Source organism: Apodemus sylvaticus, chromosome 5 (genome assembly GCF_947179515.1).
Source record: "Apodemus sylvaticus chromosome 5, mApoSyl1.1, whole genome shotgun sequence".
Taxonomy (NCBI): domain Eukaryota; kingdom Metazoa; phylum Chordata; class Mammalia; order Rodentia; family Muridae; genus Apodemus; species Apodemus sylvaticus.
The window spans coordinates 148,606,450-148,626,084 of record NC_067476.1 but is presented as its reverse complement, the minus strand read 5'-3'; the positions used below and the strand labels follow the sequence as shown (position 1 = coordinate 148,626,084).

The window sequence follows — 19,635 nt, the reverse complement described above, 5'->3', positions numbered from 1 at the left end:
GGGTATCTTAGCCCTTCGAGTCAAAGCGTCATTATAACCTGCTAACTTCACCTCCTTGGAAGCTACTGTTTCGGGCTCTTGTATCTGCCTGAGTTAACGTCTCTGGTGGCTGTTTTCTGGCTTTCTCTGCATAGCTATTGCTGACAGAACTTGAAGAGTAAGAATTTCACTCCAGAGTCCCAAGAGCCAAAGCCTGGCAGAAGACAGCACAATCTTTCTAAGGAAGAGGCTTTTCCTTGCGAGGTGTGCCGCTTACACTTTGGGCAGCAGGACACCCGGCTTCAAGTCAACTCCCTCATGGAGCCAGAATCCATAGAAATCTGTCCTTATAACCCACACCACCGAATCCCACTCAGCAGATTCCAGTACCACCTGGCGTCATGCAGGAAGAAGAACCCCAAGAAAGCCAAAAAGATGGCCAGCTGTAAGTACAACGCCTGCCACGTGGTCCCCATCAGAAAGCTGGCTGAACATGAAGCTACCTGTGTCAACAGAAGCTCCGTGGAGGAAGAGGACACTTTAGGCCCTCTGCAAGTCAGCCTCCCACAGCCGCAGAACGAGGACACACTACAGGTCCGTTGGCTTTCCAACCCTGATATTTGGAATGTTGACGGTGCCAACTGTCACCCAATGTTTGTCCTTAAGAGTTTTGTTCCTCAAAAACTTGTTTGTGAAAGTGACACCCAAGAGACACGGGGAGGAGACCAATGCCCAGAAGATCCTCAGACTAGGACCAGGAAGGCAAACTTCTAGCAGGAGGAAGAGGGCTCTCAAATGCGTGGAAGGACTGCGCATCTCATCTGAATAAAAACCTGCAAAGTAACTGTATGGGTCTATGCTGGTTGTTTCTAAAAGCTTAGGAAGAGCCTGGGGGGAGGTGGGGTTTAGAACAGAACTGAGAATGTAAGTTGAACCCACAGCTTCCACGGGGAACACTTAACAGTAGCTATGAAAATGCTAAACACGAACAGGCTTTGATCAAGTAATTCTACATCTAAAACGTCATCCTGCACAGCCAGCCACACTCAGAAAATAGGATTAGATACAAAGTTGTTCAGTGAGGTGTTATCTATAGCAGCATTGACTTATCCATATGGAGGGCCTAACTAAAGGAAACTATGTTGTGGCTTTACAAATCAGAAGGTACCGTCATGAAACCAGGCATAGAAATGGTCTACAGGTATGGAAAGCCTGACATTGCTTGATCAGTCTATAGGCAGAACCAGCTGCTTGATTCTCCAGCATTAAAACAGCCAGAGATGACACTTAAGGCAGTGTTGGACCAAAACGGTCTATACAAACAAGCAGCAGGCTGGATTTGGTCAGTGGTATCTAGATTGACAACGCATGTTTAACTGATAAAAGCAAGTCTGGGAGGCAAAAAAAATCTACATTATAGCACTTTATTTATTTATTTACTTTTTACTGTGCTTTTGTTTTCGAGGCATACACAAGATGCAATAGGAGTCTGTCCATGGATGTTTAAATTGGTCCTTATAGCAAATGCTTCCCCCTTAAAACTTAATGCCAGCTCCCTTGAGGACAATGAGGTAACCAAGGGGTGGGGCAACATCTCATTCACCTATGCATCCATGTGAATGTGTTACCTGTGTGTGTGAATCAGCTAAAAAGCAAACTTCGATTTTTAGAAAGTTACTTATGCTTTTTTGGTTTTGGGTTTTTTTTTTTTTTTTTGGTTTTTTTTTTTTTTTTTTTTTGGTTTTTTGGCTGGCCTCGAACACTGAAATCCACCTGCCTCTGCCTCCCAAGTGCTGAGATTACAGGCATGTGCCACCACACCCGGCTCTGTTTTGTTTTTCAAGATGAGAGTTTTTCTTCGAGGTCTTGGCCATCCTGGAACTCACTTTGTAGACCAAGCTGTCCTCGAACTCAGATCCACCTGCCTTCCCAGAGTTCTGGGATTAAAGGTTTTCACAGCTGCTGCCACCCGGTTGGTCTTCTGCACAGAAATCTGCCTGCCTCTGTCTCCCTGAGTGCTGGGATTACAGGCGTGCCACCCCCCCCCCCCCCAACCCCGGCTTTTCTGTACATTCTTAAGAGATCTTTAGAGGCATGGTTTTACTGTGGAGCTGGCCCGGAACTAACCAAATATGTCAATTGGCCTTGAACTTTGAAGCTTCTTGTTTCTGCTGGGATGGCAGGAGTCTCACCTCACCGTTAAACTCCACACCACTCCTGCCTCTTCAGTTTCCATAAAGTTGCCTCTCTCCTGAGACACAGAAGGCTCTGGGTGTGAAGTTTTGGCACAATTACTCGGGTGGGTTAAAGAGACAAGCCTGATGACTGAATTCAAACTCCAGAACCCACACAAAGGGAAGAAAATCAATTCCACATGTCCTCTGACCTCCCTGTGAACAACCCCCCCCCAACACATATCCAATGACAGTTTAAGATTTACTTTTATGCCGGGCAGTGGTGGCGCACACCTTTAATCCTGGCACTTGGGAGACAGAGGCAGGTGGATTTCTGAATTCGAGGCCAGCCTGGTCTGCAGAGTGAGTCCCAGGACAGCCAGGGCTACACAGAGAAACCCTGTCTCAGAAAAAAAATTACTTTTATTCTTGTGTACATGTATGTGAATGTATGCCAGGTACTGGAGGGTGCCACTGGAGCTGGAGTAATGTCCTCTGGAACAGCAAGTGTCCAGCCACTGAGTCATCCCTATGTTTCCTAATAATAAAATTAACAAAAATTTAAACTGCCATGAGGGAAGCTAGGGGAAGCAGTGAACGGAATAAGGCCAGGAAAAGAAGTTTGGTGTGGGCTATGAGATAAACTGGTCATTGATAACAAATTTTACTTTCATCTTATGTAAATCTACTCTAGCATTTTATTCTTGTGTATATTTGGTACTAAGGACCAAACCCGGGGCGTTGCACACACTAAACACGCACACATCACTTGCTGTCTTTTGTCTACTTTTTTCCATAATGGAGTTTAGATACACATGCTAAAAGCCAGCTCACATCCTGGGGGTGGAGAACACAGAAACAGAAGACAAAACAAAAAACCCGGTGGAATCCAAATGAAGTCTGGAGTTTCGCAAATGACTTACACCAGCCATTCTTCCTGGTGAGATAGGAATGGGGGTGCAGCAGGGTGAAGTTTTGAGAATTTATTTTATGGATCTCAGCAAGGAGAAATACAATGCTCCACTATGTTCATAGCAGCCTTATAATAGTCAAGCTAGAAAGAACCCAGATATCCCTCAATGGAGGAATGGATACAGAAAATGTGGTATATTTACACAATGGAACTACTCAGCAATTAAAAACAATCAATTCATGAAATTCTTAGGCAAATGGTTGGAACTGGAAAATATCATCCTAAGTGAGGTAACCCGCCAGGCGGTGGTGGCACATGCCTTTAATCCCAGCACTTGGGAGGCAGAGGCAGGCAGATTTCTGGAGGCCAACCTGGTCTACAGAGTGAGTTCCAGGACAGCCAGGGCTACACAGAGAAAACCTGTCTCAAAAAAAAAAAAAAAATCACAAAAGAACACATGGAATGCAGTCACTGATAAGTGGATATTAGCCCAGAAGCTCTGAATACCCAAAACACAATTCACATATCAAATGATTCCCAAGGAGAGGGCCCAGGTCCTGGAAAGGCTTGATGCAGCCATGTAGGAGATTACCAGAACAGAGAAGGGGGAGGGGGTTGATGGGGGAAGGGAAGAGGGCTTATGGAACTGGGAAAGGGGAAATCATTTGGAATGTAAATAAAGAATGTAGGAAAAAAAAAATCAGGTGAAGCTCAGAGAATCCAATGGCCTCTGCTACAGCCTGGTGTAGGCTGTCACTGCCCAATGCTAGGTTTGGGAAGTTTCCATCAGCTGTTCATGAGTAGAGCTCAGGCTTGTAAAAAGGACTGAGTAGTGCAGCAAATTCAGAGTAGGGAACTTTTCCCTCAGAGGAACAACAGTAATGGTCCTGTTCAGCCGTCCAAGTCACTCTTCAGGCAAAGTCTCACTGACAAGCCCAGGTTCCAGCCACCAGCAGTTGCCTAGGCCTGCCTCCATGCCTTAGTTTGTGAGAGCTGGTCTGGGTTCCTGGTTCTGGTGAGGCCTGGTTGCTTATGGCACACTCCCAAGCCTGAGTGCCAGCTTTAACCCTCTATCTCCCAGAGCCTCAGTTTCCCATCTTCACCTTGGGGGCCATGTTATATACAGGCCATCTGGATCTTGCTGGCTCAATCCTGCCCAAGCTTCAGACAGCAGGTTCCTACTCAGTCACATCCTGCTCCCAGGTCAGCACGCCAGCCTAGGAAACCCCAACTGATGAAGGCTGCAAAGCCTCAGCACAGCTTAGGTCCCTCCCAGCTCACCTGCAGCCCCGAGTGAGTCAGTGGTAACAGGTCCTCCCATCCCTGGTGGCTTCTGCCTCTGCATAGTTCCTGAGAACTGAACCACACAGGAAATGGCACCAGGTGGCCGAGGTCTCTCTCCTAGCTAGCTCGGCACAGCCAGACTTCCAGGGGACTGGGCTCTTCTTGAAAGCCTTTGGACTGACCTATATTTCTGGGCAACAGCAGGCAGCCATGACACTCTTGGTGGGAGCCTTCGGGGGGAAAAAAGACAGTTCAGGCCTCTTCCCCAAGAGGCAGAAAAAGAGAGGCACAGACACAATTTGTTACTCTTTATTGTCAACTTGGCTGACGAGAAGACACATTTGGGTGCGTGTGAGGTAATTCCGGGTTTAAAAGAGCCATCCTAAATGCAGGCGGCAGCACTCATGGAGAGCCCAGATGGCGGGAAAGCCTGGTGGGCACCGGCCTTTATCCTCTGCTAGACAGCCTCACTCTACCCCAGACCACACACCAGTGTGACTACTCTCAGTTATATTGAGGAAACTAACAAGGCAGAGGCGAGGCGGTGCAGCTCAGGAGCATGGGGCGCAGACAAGGCGGCTGGAGATGAGGCAGGAAATGTCTGTACTCTGGAATGCTAGCTCAGTCATGTCTCCTCTGTTGGAGAGGATTTGCCTCAAGTCTCCCTTGCTACCAGGACTAAGGATAGGCCTCCCATAGGGTCATCTAACCTCAAGGACCAGGCAGGCTACTGAGAACAACACTTCCTGATCTAGACATTAGGCCCAGCATCTCCCTTTTCAAGTTTGTGACTGATTGCCAGCGATGGGCCATGCTCTACCCACCGATTCCAAGGAAGGCCACAGCCAGGCGATTGCTGCTACCAGCTCAGGATATAGAATCCAGGGGCCTGGCAGCCCTCTATCAATGGTCTTACCCAAGGCCTGGCTCAGCTTCAGGCAGCTTCTCCTTGGAAGCCATAAAGTCACCCATGGCCCAAGGCCCAAGCCAAGTATGCTATGACCCTGACCCATTAGGGCAAAGGTGAATGCAGTATTCCAGGTTCTCAGAACCCATCTTCATCCACCCGCCCAGACTGGTTGGGAGTTTTGCAGAGATACTCACTGGGCAGAGCTGTACCCAATGACAAAGGTCTACAGGCCTACATGTCAGGAGAAAGCCATCGAGGCACTTCAAGACTCAGAGGGCAGAAGAAAGTCAGGGCTGCAAGGGGAGAATGGCATTTTATTGTGGAGACAGTGTACCAACAGGAGATGAGAGGAGCACCCCTAGCCACACCCCCATCCTAAGCAGGAGGTGGAGAGGAGGCCAGGCTGGAAGAGAGCCTGGGAGACCCTGACAGGGCTCCTTGTGGCATCGAGTGGAGGACAGGCAGGCCCAGGAGTGGGACTTTGTTCTATTAGCACCAAGAACTTCCCAAAGCTAGACCCAGGGAAGGGATATGCCACGTGACTTCTGCCACCTGAGTAATCTTGAGGAGCTGGCAGAAGACTTCCTGAAGCTGGTCAGTTAAATGTGATTTCAACACCCCCACCCCCACCCCTGTAAACATAAGAGCTGGCTTGGGCCCTCCAGGCCCTCAGGACAGAATGAGGGTCCGAGATGTGTGGCTGGCCTTCAGGCGGCCCAGGAGCTGCCGGGCTTTCTCTTGCATGAAGAGCTGGTCTTTGGTGCCCCCACAGGCCACTGTCTTCCAGGCACGGGTCATCTGAGAGGAGGTGAGAGGGTTAGCTCCATACCAACTGGAGTGCTCCTGACCAGTTAGGGTGGGGACGCTTCTAAGGACCCTCCCTCTCAATGGATGCTGGAAGCCAGCCTGGACTCCCGCCATTTTCTTGGTGGACCTGGGGAAGCCAGGCCTTATCTTTGGGCTTTAACGGTAAAGTAGGAGGCTGGGACAGGAAAAGGGGGGCAGATCCTGAGGAGCCAGCCAAGCAGATGAAGACACTGGGAGGCAAGGCCCAGGCCAGCCCAGTTAGGAACAGATAATGTCCTAATGACAGGTAAATCCAGGCCTCAGGAAGGAAATGAGGCCGGGAGCATCTCTCCAGTGAAGTCAGGAATGGCTTCCTGGAGGAAGTAGTATTTGGGCTAAGACAGTAAAAGTTAAGTCAATCAGGCAAACAGGAACTCAGCGGAAGCCAGGCCCTGGGGGTGAAAGGGTGGGCAGCAGGACCTGTTTACTGCACTCACAGGGGCAGGGGCTGGAATGTGGCTCTGGGTCTTCTGGGCGGCCACCGCCTTCTCGGGTTTGGCCTGTAGGAAACCCTGGTTGAGCAGGCTGTTATCTTCTTTGATACCTGGCAAGGCTAAGCCGGGGGAGCTGGAGGGCATGCTGGTTGGCTGAAATAAAAGAAGAGTCAGTCACTACTTTGCCACGTGTGTCTCCTTTGCAAGGAGAAAACAAAACAAAAAAAACAGTAACAAAACCAACACACGCTGGTATCCTGGCACCACCCTGGGCTGCAGAGGTTGGATGCACCTCTGTAAGCCTCCGTTCCCTTTTGGATATGGAAGTCTAGATGAGCTCCCTTAATCTTTTTGCTTAAAGGATTAAGGGGATGTCTGTGAACTGCTCACTTCAGAGCCCAGCAATGCCAGCTCCTGCCTTGTCAGGATCAGGCTTCCTGGTCTAGAAATGTCTAAGCAGAGGGACCCAGAGAGCACTCCCTGCTGCTCAGGGCTGCCCTCTGAAGGTCCCACGGGGGTGGGGGGGTGGGGGGGGCTGGGGGCACGGGCTAACTGCTTCCCAACTGGATGGATCTCCACAGCAGAGCTCACGCCCACAGTGGGCGGATGAGGCCCTGGGCTGCCCCCAGTCCTGCTTTAAAAAAAAAAAAAAGAAAGAAAAAGCACTTCGAGTAGAGATGGCCAAAGGTCTCAATGAAGGGAGAAAGTCCCCTACCTGGCAGGTTCACCAGACAAAAGCTTTTCTAGAAGGACACAGGACACAGCCTTACTTGTAAGATCTGTTTAGCAATCCATATCCTTCATTCATGCCCCCCCCCCCAAACCTTCTCTACTGGTGCCAGGACCAAAGGGAATCCCCCAAACCCCAAAAGAGCTCAGCCTGGCCCACAGAAGGGCTTCTGGCAGTTAGGTAAGAGCTGGCATTCCTGAGGAACTTGCGAGGCCAGTTCCCCTCTACAAGGAGTCTTTTTCTGTCCCTTCTGCCAAAGGGAGAGACGTGGGACAGGGACAGATAGTCACCTATCCAGGCTCCCTCAGTATCTCAAGTACCTGTCACACTTCCATTCAAAGCATCCCAGTCCTCCTTCTCTCCCCCAGGGTCCTCCAGCCCCTCCCTCCTGGCAGCTCCCCGTCCTGAGAAGCCTGCATGCTCACTGTGGTCTCTCTCCTCTTTACCTGCTGTTCTCCCCGCAGTCACATAGCCAGAGGACCTGGCCATGTCTAGTCCACTGTTCATGTTTAGTCTGCTTTCTCTCTCTGCTGTGGACTCCAGATGCCTGTCAGGGCTGTTGTCCTACGCAGTAAGTACTAAAAACCTCCCCCTTAACCATATCCTAGAACGGCCATGTCGCCGGTTTAGTCAAGCCAGGCCTCATCCCATCAGCTGCATGGGACCAGCCTGGCAGCATCTGGGCTCTTAAAAGCAATGAATTCTATGCTCAGAAGAGCAAGGCTGACCTACTATGCCTCGCCCACAGGCTGTGCTTGGAGGCCCATGGCAGTCTAGCAATCTAACTCCTGCCAAATAAAACCTAGGAAAGACATAAGGACGCCTCACTGAAGAAACTCATGCTAAGTGCCCGGGCCCGGCACCTCCTGCCTACCCTCCCAACACTGAGCCCAGCTGGAGAACCAGAACCCTGTCCACTCAAGTGTCCTCTCCAGGACTAGCTCCAAAGGCAGAAGGTTCCTGAAGGCCTGGGCGGCAGGCGGCCACTGTCAGCTCCTTACCAAGGACAGAGTTTTGGGGAAGTTCGACGACATCAGCTTCCCATCTTCATCCACAATGTCTAGAGCCAGAGACTTCCGGACCTTCTTGATAGGACTGCGCCGCAGCTGAGGAGTTGGGAGGAAAACCGACATTGGAATCAGCAATCAGGTCCCCATGGCCAGCACCTCAGTGGCCACGGTCAGAGTCAGAAATCTTGAGAGTGGAACTTTCAAGGCCTAGCTAGCAGCTCTTGCTCCAGAGATACGGGAAGACCAGGAGCCCTTGGCCATATCAGACTCTGACCCAGGTGGACCTTACCCTGCCAGACACTGTGGGTCCTTCCAAGCCTCACTACCTAGCTTTAACTATCATCCCTCAGGAAGAACAGTCTAGAATAAAGCACAGGAACACCCACTCCATGATACCTGGTGCTACTTCCATGGCGCTCACCCTGACCTCCCTCCCACATGGATTCAGACCTCGAAGTGTGCTGGATGTCTTTCTCCATCCACCAAGCACTACGGGAAGGTCTCACCTGACCACTACTGCACTCACCACACAGAGTTAAGCTCACTTCAGGATGCCCAGTCACAACGCTGGATGTCAAAGTACAGGAGGACCCAGGGTCCTCTCTAGCCCTGCCCTCCAGTCTGACTTTCTATGCCAACTGCCTGGGTCTCAAGCCCACAGCCACTCACCCCAGGCTTTCTCTTCTGCTTCTCGGGCCTCATGTCATCCTCAATGATGAGCTCTATGCCAGCCTCTGAACGGAGCACTTCCTTCAAGTCCTCCTCCAGGTGTGGAGTCTGGGGCTGTGGACAGAAGCGAGGGTGAGCGCAGGAGGCCCACTCGGGCTGCAGGCTGTGCAGGTCTGAGAGGTAAGCAGTACCAGGCAAGCTAAGAGAGCCTGTGTGAGGAAGACGACCTCACAGGCATTGCTCATAAGCATTAACTGCCCCGCCTTGGACAAATGGATGAAGACCTTAACCCTGAAGGCCTACCCGTTCACAAGAGCAGCTCTGCACTCCACAGTCCTGTGCAGCAATTATCATGTCCACAGAGTAGAAACACAGGCTCACACCAAGACCCTGACCCAGACCAGAGCAGTCATTAGAGTGCAGATTCTTGAGGCTTCCACCAAGTCCCAGCTACTCAATACGGAGGCAGAAGCTTCTCCTGAACCGAGGAATTTTAGACAGCACTATCTATGACCTCAACACTGATGCCAAGGCAGAGGAATCAGCCCTGGGCAAGCTCAGGGACAGTCTGGGTGTGCTGATTAGTTTTCCATTAACTTGATGCAAACTAGAGTCACCTGAAAAGAGGGAACCTCAACAGTGAAAAGGATAATCCCAATGAGGCTGGACTGTAGGCAAATCTGGGCTGGGCTAGGCTGGGCTGGGCTGGGGGTGTATTCCTTCATTAGAGATTCATGTGGGAAGGCCCAGTGTGCGCTGTGCCCTGCTTGGGCAGGTGGTCCAGGTCTGTACTGGAAACCACTGGAGCGAGAGAGGGTGCAGCACTCCTCTGTGGCCTTTGCATCAGTTCCTGCCTCCAAGTTCCTGTCCTGGATTCCCTCCATGATGGACTTTAACTGTAAGCTGTAATAAACTCTTTCTTAGTTTGATTTTGGTCACATTTTTTTTTTTAAACCAAAGCAACAACAACAACAACAACAACAAATCCTAAGATACTGGGCTTCATAGAAAAAAGTTATCTCAAAAACTAAAGAACTTACAGACTTTACTGAAAGCCCACGCTCCTTCCGCCCTGTTCCACACTAACTGGGACACAAGGGTGTCCATTCCCACTGCTCAGGCTCAGGGGCTCCAGAGAGTAAGGGGACAAGGTGACACTTCAGATGTCATACAAGAGCCCTGAGCATGAACTACAACTACCAAGAACACGCATGATGGGCGATCTCCAGCCTTCTAATTCAGCAGAGAGCATCTCTACTCCCAACAGAAAAGGGCAGCATCAACTAGTGCTCAAAACTCTGCCACGTGTAACCGTCCCCACAAACCCCACTGGAGTAAACCTTTGCTGAGCTCTCCCTGCTCCCCACATCGTGAAGACTGGCTCACCGTTTCCTCAAGTATCCCAAGTGCTGCATTGTAGGCTCAGACCACCATGCCTGGCTTCTGGCCTTTTCTTAAAAATAGGGCCTCGTGCTGGTCAGGCTAGCCTCAAACTTGCTAGGCAGCAGAGGATGACCTTGAACTACTGATCTGCCAAGTGCTGGTATCACATACATGCACGACCTGACACTTCTTTACAGTAAACGCTTAGATAGCACGCCAACTCAACAACCCACCAGTGCCCACCTGCCCGCCTGCCTGATTCCCTGAAGGGACTCAGGGAACGCAGATGAGATGACAAGCAGAAACTGTACCTTGCTAGAACATAGACGAGAGAGAGAGAGAGAGAGAGAGAGAGAGAGAGAGAGAGAGAGAGAGAGAGAGAGAGAGAGAGAGAGAGAGAGAGAGAGAGAGAGAGAGAGAGAGAGAAAAGGCCTCATCAACCCATGTGAGATGAATCCACCCCAGAGCCAGCACCCGCCACGTACCAGGGGCTTCAGGGGTCCGTACTGCTCCAGGGCATTCTTGAACGGGGTTGGCGTGTGGGGAGTGTTGTCCATGGAGTACTTCTGATCTGGGGTTACAAACCTGCCACGGGCCAGAGGCGGCGGCTCAGCAAAGGACAGCAGACTGTCACTTTCCAGCTCATTACCACTGCTCCCGCCACAGACACTTTCCTACCACATCGGTGCATCGGTGCCTGCCTGCCTTCCTGCACGAGTCTAGGTCAGGGGCCCAGAGGAAGGGCTATCCTCAAAGAAAGACAGGACAGGAAATGCGGGGAGGACACCGGGACAGTAATGGAGAGTGTAGCCCCATTGAAGTCCAGATTTGGGACTTCCTAGAGATAGGCAGGCCTGGGAAGACCACACCCTGTATGTCCTCTCTACAGAACGTGCTGTGAGGTCATTATCTCCACAAGTCCTCTCAAATCATCACAAGAACACATCATAAGAACACATTGGCATGCTCCCCCTGCGTTCTCACTCCAGAGCCATGGCTATGCACCGGGGCATACTTCTACCTCCAAGCTGTGGTGGCTCCTCCCTTGCTGCCTTTCTGCATTTAAAGATAAAGTCTTCCATCTGGGCAAAATGCAGTAAGAACCAGACACACCCTCCCAGCAGCAGAAGGGACAGATGAACAAACAGTGGTATTGGGGACACCAGGGAACTGGGGAAAAGTGATCCCCGAGAAAAATGAGGCGAGTTCATGGCTATTCCAGTTCTCTATGTCCTAGCCACAAAACAGGGAGAGGTGCCCAGGGGGAGCCTAGCAGACGTGTGAGCTGCAGAGACAAAGGGTCCATCCAGCACTGGGCATCTAGAATGATAAGGTAGTGCTAGCTGTCATGGTAATGTTGTCAGCAGAGCAGGCCCTTCAAAGTACTCTCAGCAACTATCCTGTGTAGTCAGTCAGCTGTGGAAACCACCTAGGCCCACTAGTCAGAAAAACTAGAGACAACAGGTGACTCACAGGCCCTTTATCCGTTACACTAGATGAGTGCTATCCCTTCTTGAAATGGGGGCTCACTATGCAGAGTTGGTAGGCCTGGAACTTGCTATGAAGACTGGGCTAGCCTTGAACTCATAGAGGTCCAATTGTTTCTTCCTCCTGAATGCTGAGAGGCATGCACCATCAAGCCCATCCTGCTCTGTCCCTTCTTAAAAGATCCTTTAAAGGACCTACTTCTAAATAACTCAGCTGCACCCACAGAACAAAATGTAAAATACAGAAATAGAAAACTCCAGAGCAGTATGATTGACAGCACAGGCCTCCAGTCATACGCAGTGAGCAGAAGTGGTTCAGCATACTGACTGAAGACTTGTCATTTCGCTGTAAGAACTACTTCTCACAAGACCTAGCATTTCAGACTAAGTGACTGCTAAGCAATGGATTGTTTCTGAAGTCATCCTGATGTGTTGTGCATAATCCCTGAAATAGTGCCTTGGACAGACAGACTGACTGCACTATGTCACAGCAAATCAATGAACGGGAGCACTGACAAGACCCTCATGGACCTGGCACTCTACACGCCACCAGAGGAAGTGGGCACACTTGGGAGAGCCCTCCTCATAGCAGGCTGAGGACAGACACTGCTGGGCTCCAGGCCCCTGAGTCAGATGGAGCCCAGGAGCACCTTAAGGTTCAAATGCATCTGATCCACACTTGATGCTTATCAACAGAGAGAAAAGATTAGGATTTCCGTGGCAGTCTGAAGTTTCTGAGATCCAGGACTGCCAAGTTAAAAATTAGGAGCAAGGGACAAGGAAGCTTAAGAACTGGGCTCTTAGCTGGGCAGTGGTGGCGCATTCCTTTAATCCCAGCACTTGGGAGGCAGAGGAAGGCAGATTTCTGAGTTCGAGGCCAGCCTTGTCTACAGAGTGAGTTCTAGGACAGCCAGGGCTACACATAAAAACCCTGTCTAGAAAAACAAACAAAAGAACCAGGCTCCTCAGACAAGGATGGGGCGTGGCAGCTGCCCCCCAGGACCAGAGCACCTCCCCATGGTCCAGGGTGGGCAGGTGGCCTTGCGGCACTCACGATGGGTATTTCTGGTGCAGGGGCGTCTTATCCCTGTGCAGGGGTGTGGTGACGACCACCTTTTGGCTGCACACTGGGGTGGACGTTAGTGAGGGGCTCTCCAGCTCCAGGGTATCCTGCTTGTTCCAGAAGTTCAGAAACTGCCAAGGAAGAGAGAGGACAGGTGACAAGGTGACCTTTGTAAGCATTCGTGAGGCCTTTGAGGGAAGGAGACAGCTCCTTAGGCGCCCCTATGACCGATTGTACTGTAAGGTTGAGGTCTTGTCCTGATCTGTAGGGAAGCAGCAAAGACTTCAACAAACATGACTCAGTCCTTCTGCTTTTCCATTAGCATCCAAGGAGGCCTTTGAGCTTTCTCAATTTAAGCCACTACTCTACCCCTAAAAGTCCCCTGGATCCCTAGTTACCAACTTGATGGTGTTCACAGTCACCGTGGGAACAAACCTCAGCCTGTCTGCAAGGATTTTTTTAGGTTAGGTTAAATGAGATGGAATAACCCACCATAACGGGGGCAGTGCCCGTCCACGGGCTGGGGTCTTAGACTGAATAACAAGGGGAAAGGAAGCCAAATGGGGCATCGGTCTGCCTCTCGGCCAGCTGTACTGACCAGCTGTCCTGCCTTCATGAGTTCCTTGCCCCGATGGACAGTACTTTGGACCTAAGCCAAAATAAGGCTGTCCTTCCTTCAGTCGCTTCCCCTAGTGACTACCGACCTCAGCCAGCCCCGCTCCGAGCCCCACAGCCTCTTCTTCACTCATGTGCACTTCAGATCTGCAGCCCTGAGCGTTAGCTCCAACAGGCGGGGCCAGCTCTGGTTTTGCTCACCACTGGCCGCCGAGAACAGAACACAGGGAGATAATCACTGAATACTGATTATCTAGTGTGTACCTGTGTAGGCCCTCGCTGGGCACGGGATGTTTATATATGGAAGCCAAGGTTGGCAGCGGTGCCCACACACCTGGGAAGGAGAGAAGGGGAGGGCTTTGACAGGTGTGCTCTTCGGGGTAAGGCTGTTACAGGAGTCCAGGAAGGACAGGCTGGCACTGTTCTCTGTGACAGGCGACAGGGCCACACGCCGTTTCTTCTGTCGCTTGAGCACTGAAGGCGGTGTGCCAATGCCTGAGCCCCCAAACTCAGTGCTAGGGGAGATGGGGATCAGCTCTCCCCGGCTGCTCCGGCTCAGGTCTGAAATAGTGTGGCCATCAAGGCGATACTCAGTCACACTGGGCCCTGGTGTGGCGGCCTGGTGGGAGGGCAGTGCCTGCTGCTGCTGCTGCTGCTGCTGTGATGTCTGGGGCTGCACTGGGCTGCTGTTGACACTGCCCTCTGCAGATGGTTCTTCAGGAAGATCAAATTTACTCAGGTCACACCAGGCGTCAGGGTCCTGCCAGAAAGGGAGGTTAAAGGTCCTCCTAATACGGTAGAACTTAAGTGACCAGTGTCAAATTTGGTCCCTTATCCACTTAGTCACTACTATTTACGTTCATTTCCTCAGAGTTCTATGGATTATACTGAAACCTGAATGGGATGCTTGCCCATGCACGGCTTTACAGTCCCCATAGCAACTGGCTGGGAAAACATGCCTTTGCTGGCTGATGTCGTCAGCTCATCACATCCGTTTGTGTGTCACTGTAAGGAGTTAGGTCTCCTAAGGATGGAATTCAGAGGGCTGGGCTTGGCGGCCAGCACCTTTAACCACTGAGCCATCTCACCAGCTCCTTTTTCCACTTTCCTTTTTTTAAAAAAGTTTTTCGAGACAGGGTTTCTCTTGTGTAGCCCTGGCTGTCCTGGAACTCACGCTGCAGACCAGGCTGGCCTTGGAACTCAGGAATACGCCTGCCTCTGCCTCCCAGATGCTGGGATTAAAGGCGTGCGCCACCACCGCCTGGCTCTTTTTCCACTTTCACAACAAAGAACCCAAACTAAGCTAAGAACAAATGGGAACCACATGTCCTGTCTTTACCCAAAGCTTCCACTTTGATCCTGGAAATGTGACCCTGAGTAGACCCCAGAGCCCAGCTGCAGGTTGTGGTCGTGGGACTTGGCGCAGCCAGGGGCAGTTTATTCCTAAGAGTGGGAACTAGCTGGCAGCTGCGCTGACCTCAGAGGTCAGAGGTCTCTGACAGAAGGCACCGCAGCAGTAAGGAGCCCGCCATCCCTGCAGCGATGCCCGGGAGGACACTGGAGGGGCAGAGAGAGGTGTTTGTACCTTTCCCTGATCTTCACCTTGGAAGAGTTAGACACAAGGTCACCTGGCTGACACAGAGCCTGAAGCCAGAGGTCACACCAAAAGGAGTGGCTCCACCCACAGGCTCTCAGGCAAAGTCACTGGTTAGCTATTTTCTCAGAAATGACACATTCTCTCCTAGGGTACAGTTACAAGAGCCACCGGGACCCTCCCTCCCCAGGGCTCAAAAGCAGTAAATAACTGCTGGTGATAAAAGAGATTGTGCCCCGGTTTCAGGTCCGTTGGCAGGAAGCTCCAGGGAGACCGCCTTTAGGAGTCTGTCACTCTTCTGGTCATGCAGGAGTCTTCCTGTCACCCACAATCCTGCTGGTATCTCCAGAGATTCCACTAGTTTGCCATGCTAGACCTGTGTGCAATGGCTTCCTTCATCTGTCCTTAGTACCACTGATCTGGGGTACACAGGCGTGTGTATGTCCCCTCAGGAGAAGGCTCACAGGGAGCAGCCAGACCCTCTCCTTGCTCCAGGGCAACCAACGACTCCTGGCCCTTCACAGCTCCTCTCCAGTGAGGCCTGACTACGCGGCGCCAATTCAGCCCTTCTCTGGGAAGCCTTTCCGCCCACTCCATGCTGGATGGTAAGGGCTGCAATGACACTGGTGTCCCCAGCCTGCTCAGAGCTGGGCAGCCCCCATCATTCAATAAATGCCAGGACTGGGGCAGGGCAGTCCACAAGCAAGAGAAGTGCTCCTTGCTGCTGCAGCCCGCTGGGATCAACATACCGACTCGATCAGGTCCAGGGCTTCAGAGAGGCTGGACCCCACAGCCGGGATGAGGAGGTTTGCGGCCTCTACCACCCATTTGTAGGGCAGACTCGTTTCTGGGGAGGACTCCTCCTGGTATTCACGCTTGAGGGATTCCGGGGGCTCTGGAGTGCGCACTTCTCCCAGGTAAGCGGGGAAAGCCTCGCGCCCATGCTCCCTAGCACAGGTAGCAGCTACGGCAGCCTCCTCCTCGCTGTTCTCCTCCTCCTTCACGACAGAGGACGCCGGCGGCCAGCTGCTCACGAGACTTCCCTGTCAGACGCAAGGGCACACTGTCGTTTTTTGTTGAAATACTGACTATGCTCCAGTTTGTAGCTAAAAACACACAGCCCAGACCAAGTATCAAAGGAACTCATATGAACAGAAATTGAGAGACATTCCAACTGTGCCGAACACTTGAAAACATATTAATTAGTATCATGACAGACTTATGCATAAATGACACTATCATTAACAAAATGGAACAGACTATAGACGAGACAGAGGCCCTGGAATCAATGCTGTGCATAGCAGCCCCTGTCTGCTAGCCCAGAACTTGGAGGGCCAAGGCAGGAAGAGTCCCAGAAGTTACGCGGTGAATTCCACAGTAGCGTGGATAAAAATGGCTCAGCAAGAAAAGGTGCTTGCAGCTGGGCTGATGACCTGAGTTTAGTCCACAAGACCCATCCAGTAGGAGAAAAGAGACTCTGTCCCGACTTCTGCATGCATGAGCACATGCGCGCGTGCATGCACACACACACTTTCTTAAAAAATGTCTTTTAAAGCAAGCCAAAAAAAAAAAAAAAAAACCCCAAATCATTATCTCCACAAGGTTCAGGATCAATGTGACTTAGAAATAAACATATCACGAGCATATCTTAGAAAATACAAGCCAAAGCACAAAGCATTCATTCTTGGGATATGGGGATAGAAATGTAGTAGGTCTTGGTTTTCCTTTTTTTTTTTTTGAGGCAGTATCTCTATGTAACCCCAGATGAAGTCTTCGAAGTCTACGTTGACCAGCTTCTGCCTCTGGGGTGTTGAGACTAAAGGCACGGGCTCCGGGCCCTGGTCCCTGGCCTGAGATAAAATAATTCTTAAATAGGACACACAGAAGTAATACAGTAAACAGATGTAGGTCTGGCAAATGGTTAACTGAGGTAAGCCTGGGGCTGCGGGTCTGTGGGAGGGTGCTTATCTAGCAAGGCCCTTTAGGAATGGGATGGGGTGGGGATGGAACTAAACCCGAGCGTACATGGGGGCTCCGTGCATTATTCCTGAAATTCTCTGGGTGCTTATTATAGAGTCTGAAAACAGCGCTGTGACAGAAGCGAGGAGACCTCTGGGGAATGAGGACTAGGGGACAGACATCTTTTTACTCTCTTCCTCCCTCTTCCCATGCCAATGCCATCCATACCCCCTACATGGCTGCCTTTGTGGGGGGGGGGGGGCGCAAAGCCCTCTCTGCCAGGTGGAAGAGGAAGCAAGTCTCCACTAAGCAGTCAGAGGGATCCTGTTACAATACAATGTGTGTAAGTTAATTTAAAACTAAACAGCAAGCCAAAGGGCACAAACTATGATGGCTTATTATGTGCTCCACCCAGAGAGTGTGCACTTTTAGAAGGCGTGGCCCTGTTGGAGTAGGTGTGTCACTGTGGGTGTGGGCTTTAAGATCCTCGTCCTAGCTGCCTGGAAGTCAATATTCTCCTAGGAGTCTTCTGATGATGTAGAACTCTCAGCTCCTCCTGCACCATGCAGGCCTGGATGCTGTCATGTTCCCGCCTTGATAATGGACCGAACCTCTCTATACTTCTAAGCCTTATAAATGTTGTCCTTGTAAGAGCTGCCTTGGTCATGGTGTCTGTTCATAGCAGTAAAACCCTAAGACACAAACACACATGCCACTGACTAGCTAAGCTCACGAAAGCACAAGACAATGCTGGGGAGTGTTCACTGTGACAGTGTCATCTTTGTTTCCAATCTTACATTTAAAAAAAAAAAAAACCAGTTTCTTGACCTCTTATTTAAGAATGACATGTAAAAAACAAATCACTGCAACGCCTTGGGGGCTCAAGATGTGTATCAGTATATAGAGTTATATACCAGTGATTGCTAGAGTTGTGTATCAGTTGCGTAACAGTATATAGTTGCATATCAGGGATTGCTAGAGTTGTGTATCAGTTGGCCAAGTGATTGCTTAGTTTGCAGGAAGCCCTACTGAGATGCTTTTCTTGGCTGTCAACTCGACAACATCTGGAATTAACTAAAACCCAAGGAGCTGGGTGCACTTGTGAGGAATTTTTCTTAATTAAATCTTTAAAACAGGGGAACTCCCTTTTAACCCAGATCTTTTTCCATGGGAAGATCTTCCTTTAATCTGGGCCCTGCCTGGTGGCAGCCTCTGTAAGACATGGAAGGAAGCCTCTGCTCTCTGCCAGCTTGCCCTCACTCTTGCTGGCATGTCCACACCTCCACTGGCATGGCAACCTCCTCAGAATTCCAGTGTATAATGAAGACCAGCTGAGACATCCAGTCTTGTGGACTGAACAAGTACTGGATTCTTGGACAAGCTGGACCACACTCTAGTAATTATATATATGTACATACACATATATGTGTGTGTGTATGTATAATGAGGATTTATATGTTATATTACATATTCAGCCCACACGCTGTTCCTCTAGACAGCCCTGTACTCCTTCAATCAACCCCCAGCACCAAATAAAGTGGGCATGTGCATCTGAGTCCCCCACTCTGGAGTTACATGCAGAAGACCAGAAGCCAAAGATTATCCTTAACTACACAGGAAGTTCCAACTGGGTAAAAGACCCTGCCTCCAAAAAACCGGGAGAGGGTGAACAGGATGAACAAGACGGCTGGGTGGGTGAGTGCTTGTCACCCAAGCCCGACACCCAGGGTTCAATTTCCAGAATCTAAGATAGGAGAGGACTGACAGGCAAGTTTCCCTTTGACCTCTACACGTGTGCTCACATGCATACAAGAACAGAAGGGGAAATGTAGTTGACTGGGGAATGGAGATGTAGCACATCAGTTTCATTATGAAACAGGTCGGGAAGATAATGGGAGTTAAAGTCTGACAGAAAAGCACAAAGGATTCTGGGTAAACACCAATGTGGAAATCTTTCTAATGGTGGTGGTTAAGCAGCTAGAAACACACCAATGTGCTTTTATAGAACTACCATAAATCACAATATATGCTGAATGCCATGACAGCTTATATCTCTCTTTTTTTTTGGGGGGGGGGGGCTTTTTCAAGACAGGGTTTCTCTGTATAGCCTGGCTATCCTGGAACTCACTCTGTAGACCAGGCTGGCCTCAGACTCAGAAATCCACCTTCCTCTGCCTCCCAAGTGCTGGGATTAAAGGCATGCACCACCACTGCCTGGATTTTTTTTTTAAGATTTATTTTATTTATTATATGAATAATACACTGTAGCTGTCTTCAGACACACTAGAAGAGGGCATCAGATCTCATTACAGATGGTTGTAAACCACCATGTGGTTGCTGGGATTTGAACTCAGGACCTTCGGAAGAGCAGTCAGTGCTCTTAACCACTGAGCCATCTCTCCAGTCCATATCTCAATAATTTTTTTAATTAATGCCATTTTTAAAAAAATGGCAGAGAACTATAGCAAGAGATCACTCAGCAATTAAGAATACTTTGCTACTCTTGCAGAGGACCCATGTTCAGTTCAGATCTCTGTGGGCACCTACGTACAAAAATGGCACACACATAATACAGATAATAAATA

General features: G+C 50.3%; 2 protein-coding genes across 3 annotated transcripts in view; one reads left to right on the top strand and one right to left on the bottom strand.

The window, feature by feature from the left end:
* The first annotated feature begins 297 nt into the window (after nucleotides 1-297).
* Nucleotides 298-753, top strand: Gtsf1l (gametocyte specific factor 1 like). Its single transcript, XM_052181554.1, has one exon. The coding sequence runs from the start codon at nucleotides 298-300 to the stop codon at nucleotides 751-753; it is 456 nt and encodes a 151-aa protein (XP_052037514.1).
* A 4,801-nt stretch (nucleotides 754-5,554) lies between these two features.
* Mybl2 (MYB proto-oncogene like 2) overlaps nucleotides 5,555-19,635 on the bottom strand; it is a 28,110-nt gene continuing 14,029 nt past the window's right edge. For both annotated transcript variants that reach the window (XM_052184193.1, XM_052184192.1), the window contains 8 exons: nucleotides 15,841-16,134; nucleotides 13,832-14,257; nucleotides 12,874-13,013; nucleotides 10,818-10,917; nucleotides 8,950-9,063; nucleotides 8,272-8,376; nucleotides 6,544-6,693; nucleotides 5,555-6,058 (listed from right to left, as the gene is read on the bottom strand). In XM_052184193.1, the coding sequence (XP_052040153.1) occupies nucleotides 5,930-6,058; nucleotides 6,544-6,693; nucleotides 8,272-8,376; nucleotides 8,950-9,063; nucleotides 10,818-10,917; nucleotides 12,874-13,013; nucleotides 13,832-14,257; nucleotides 15,841-16,134 (1,458 nt within the window). In that variant the 3' untranslated portion in view covers nucleotides 5,555-5,929. The remainder of the gene's footprint in view (nucleotides 6,059-6,543; nucleotides 6,694-8,271; nucleotides 8,377-8,949; nucleotides 9,064-10,817; nucleotides 10,918-12,873; nucleotides 13,014-13,831; nucleotides 14,258-15,840; nucleotides 16,135-19,635) is intronic.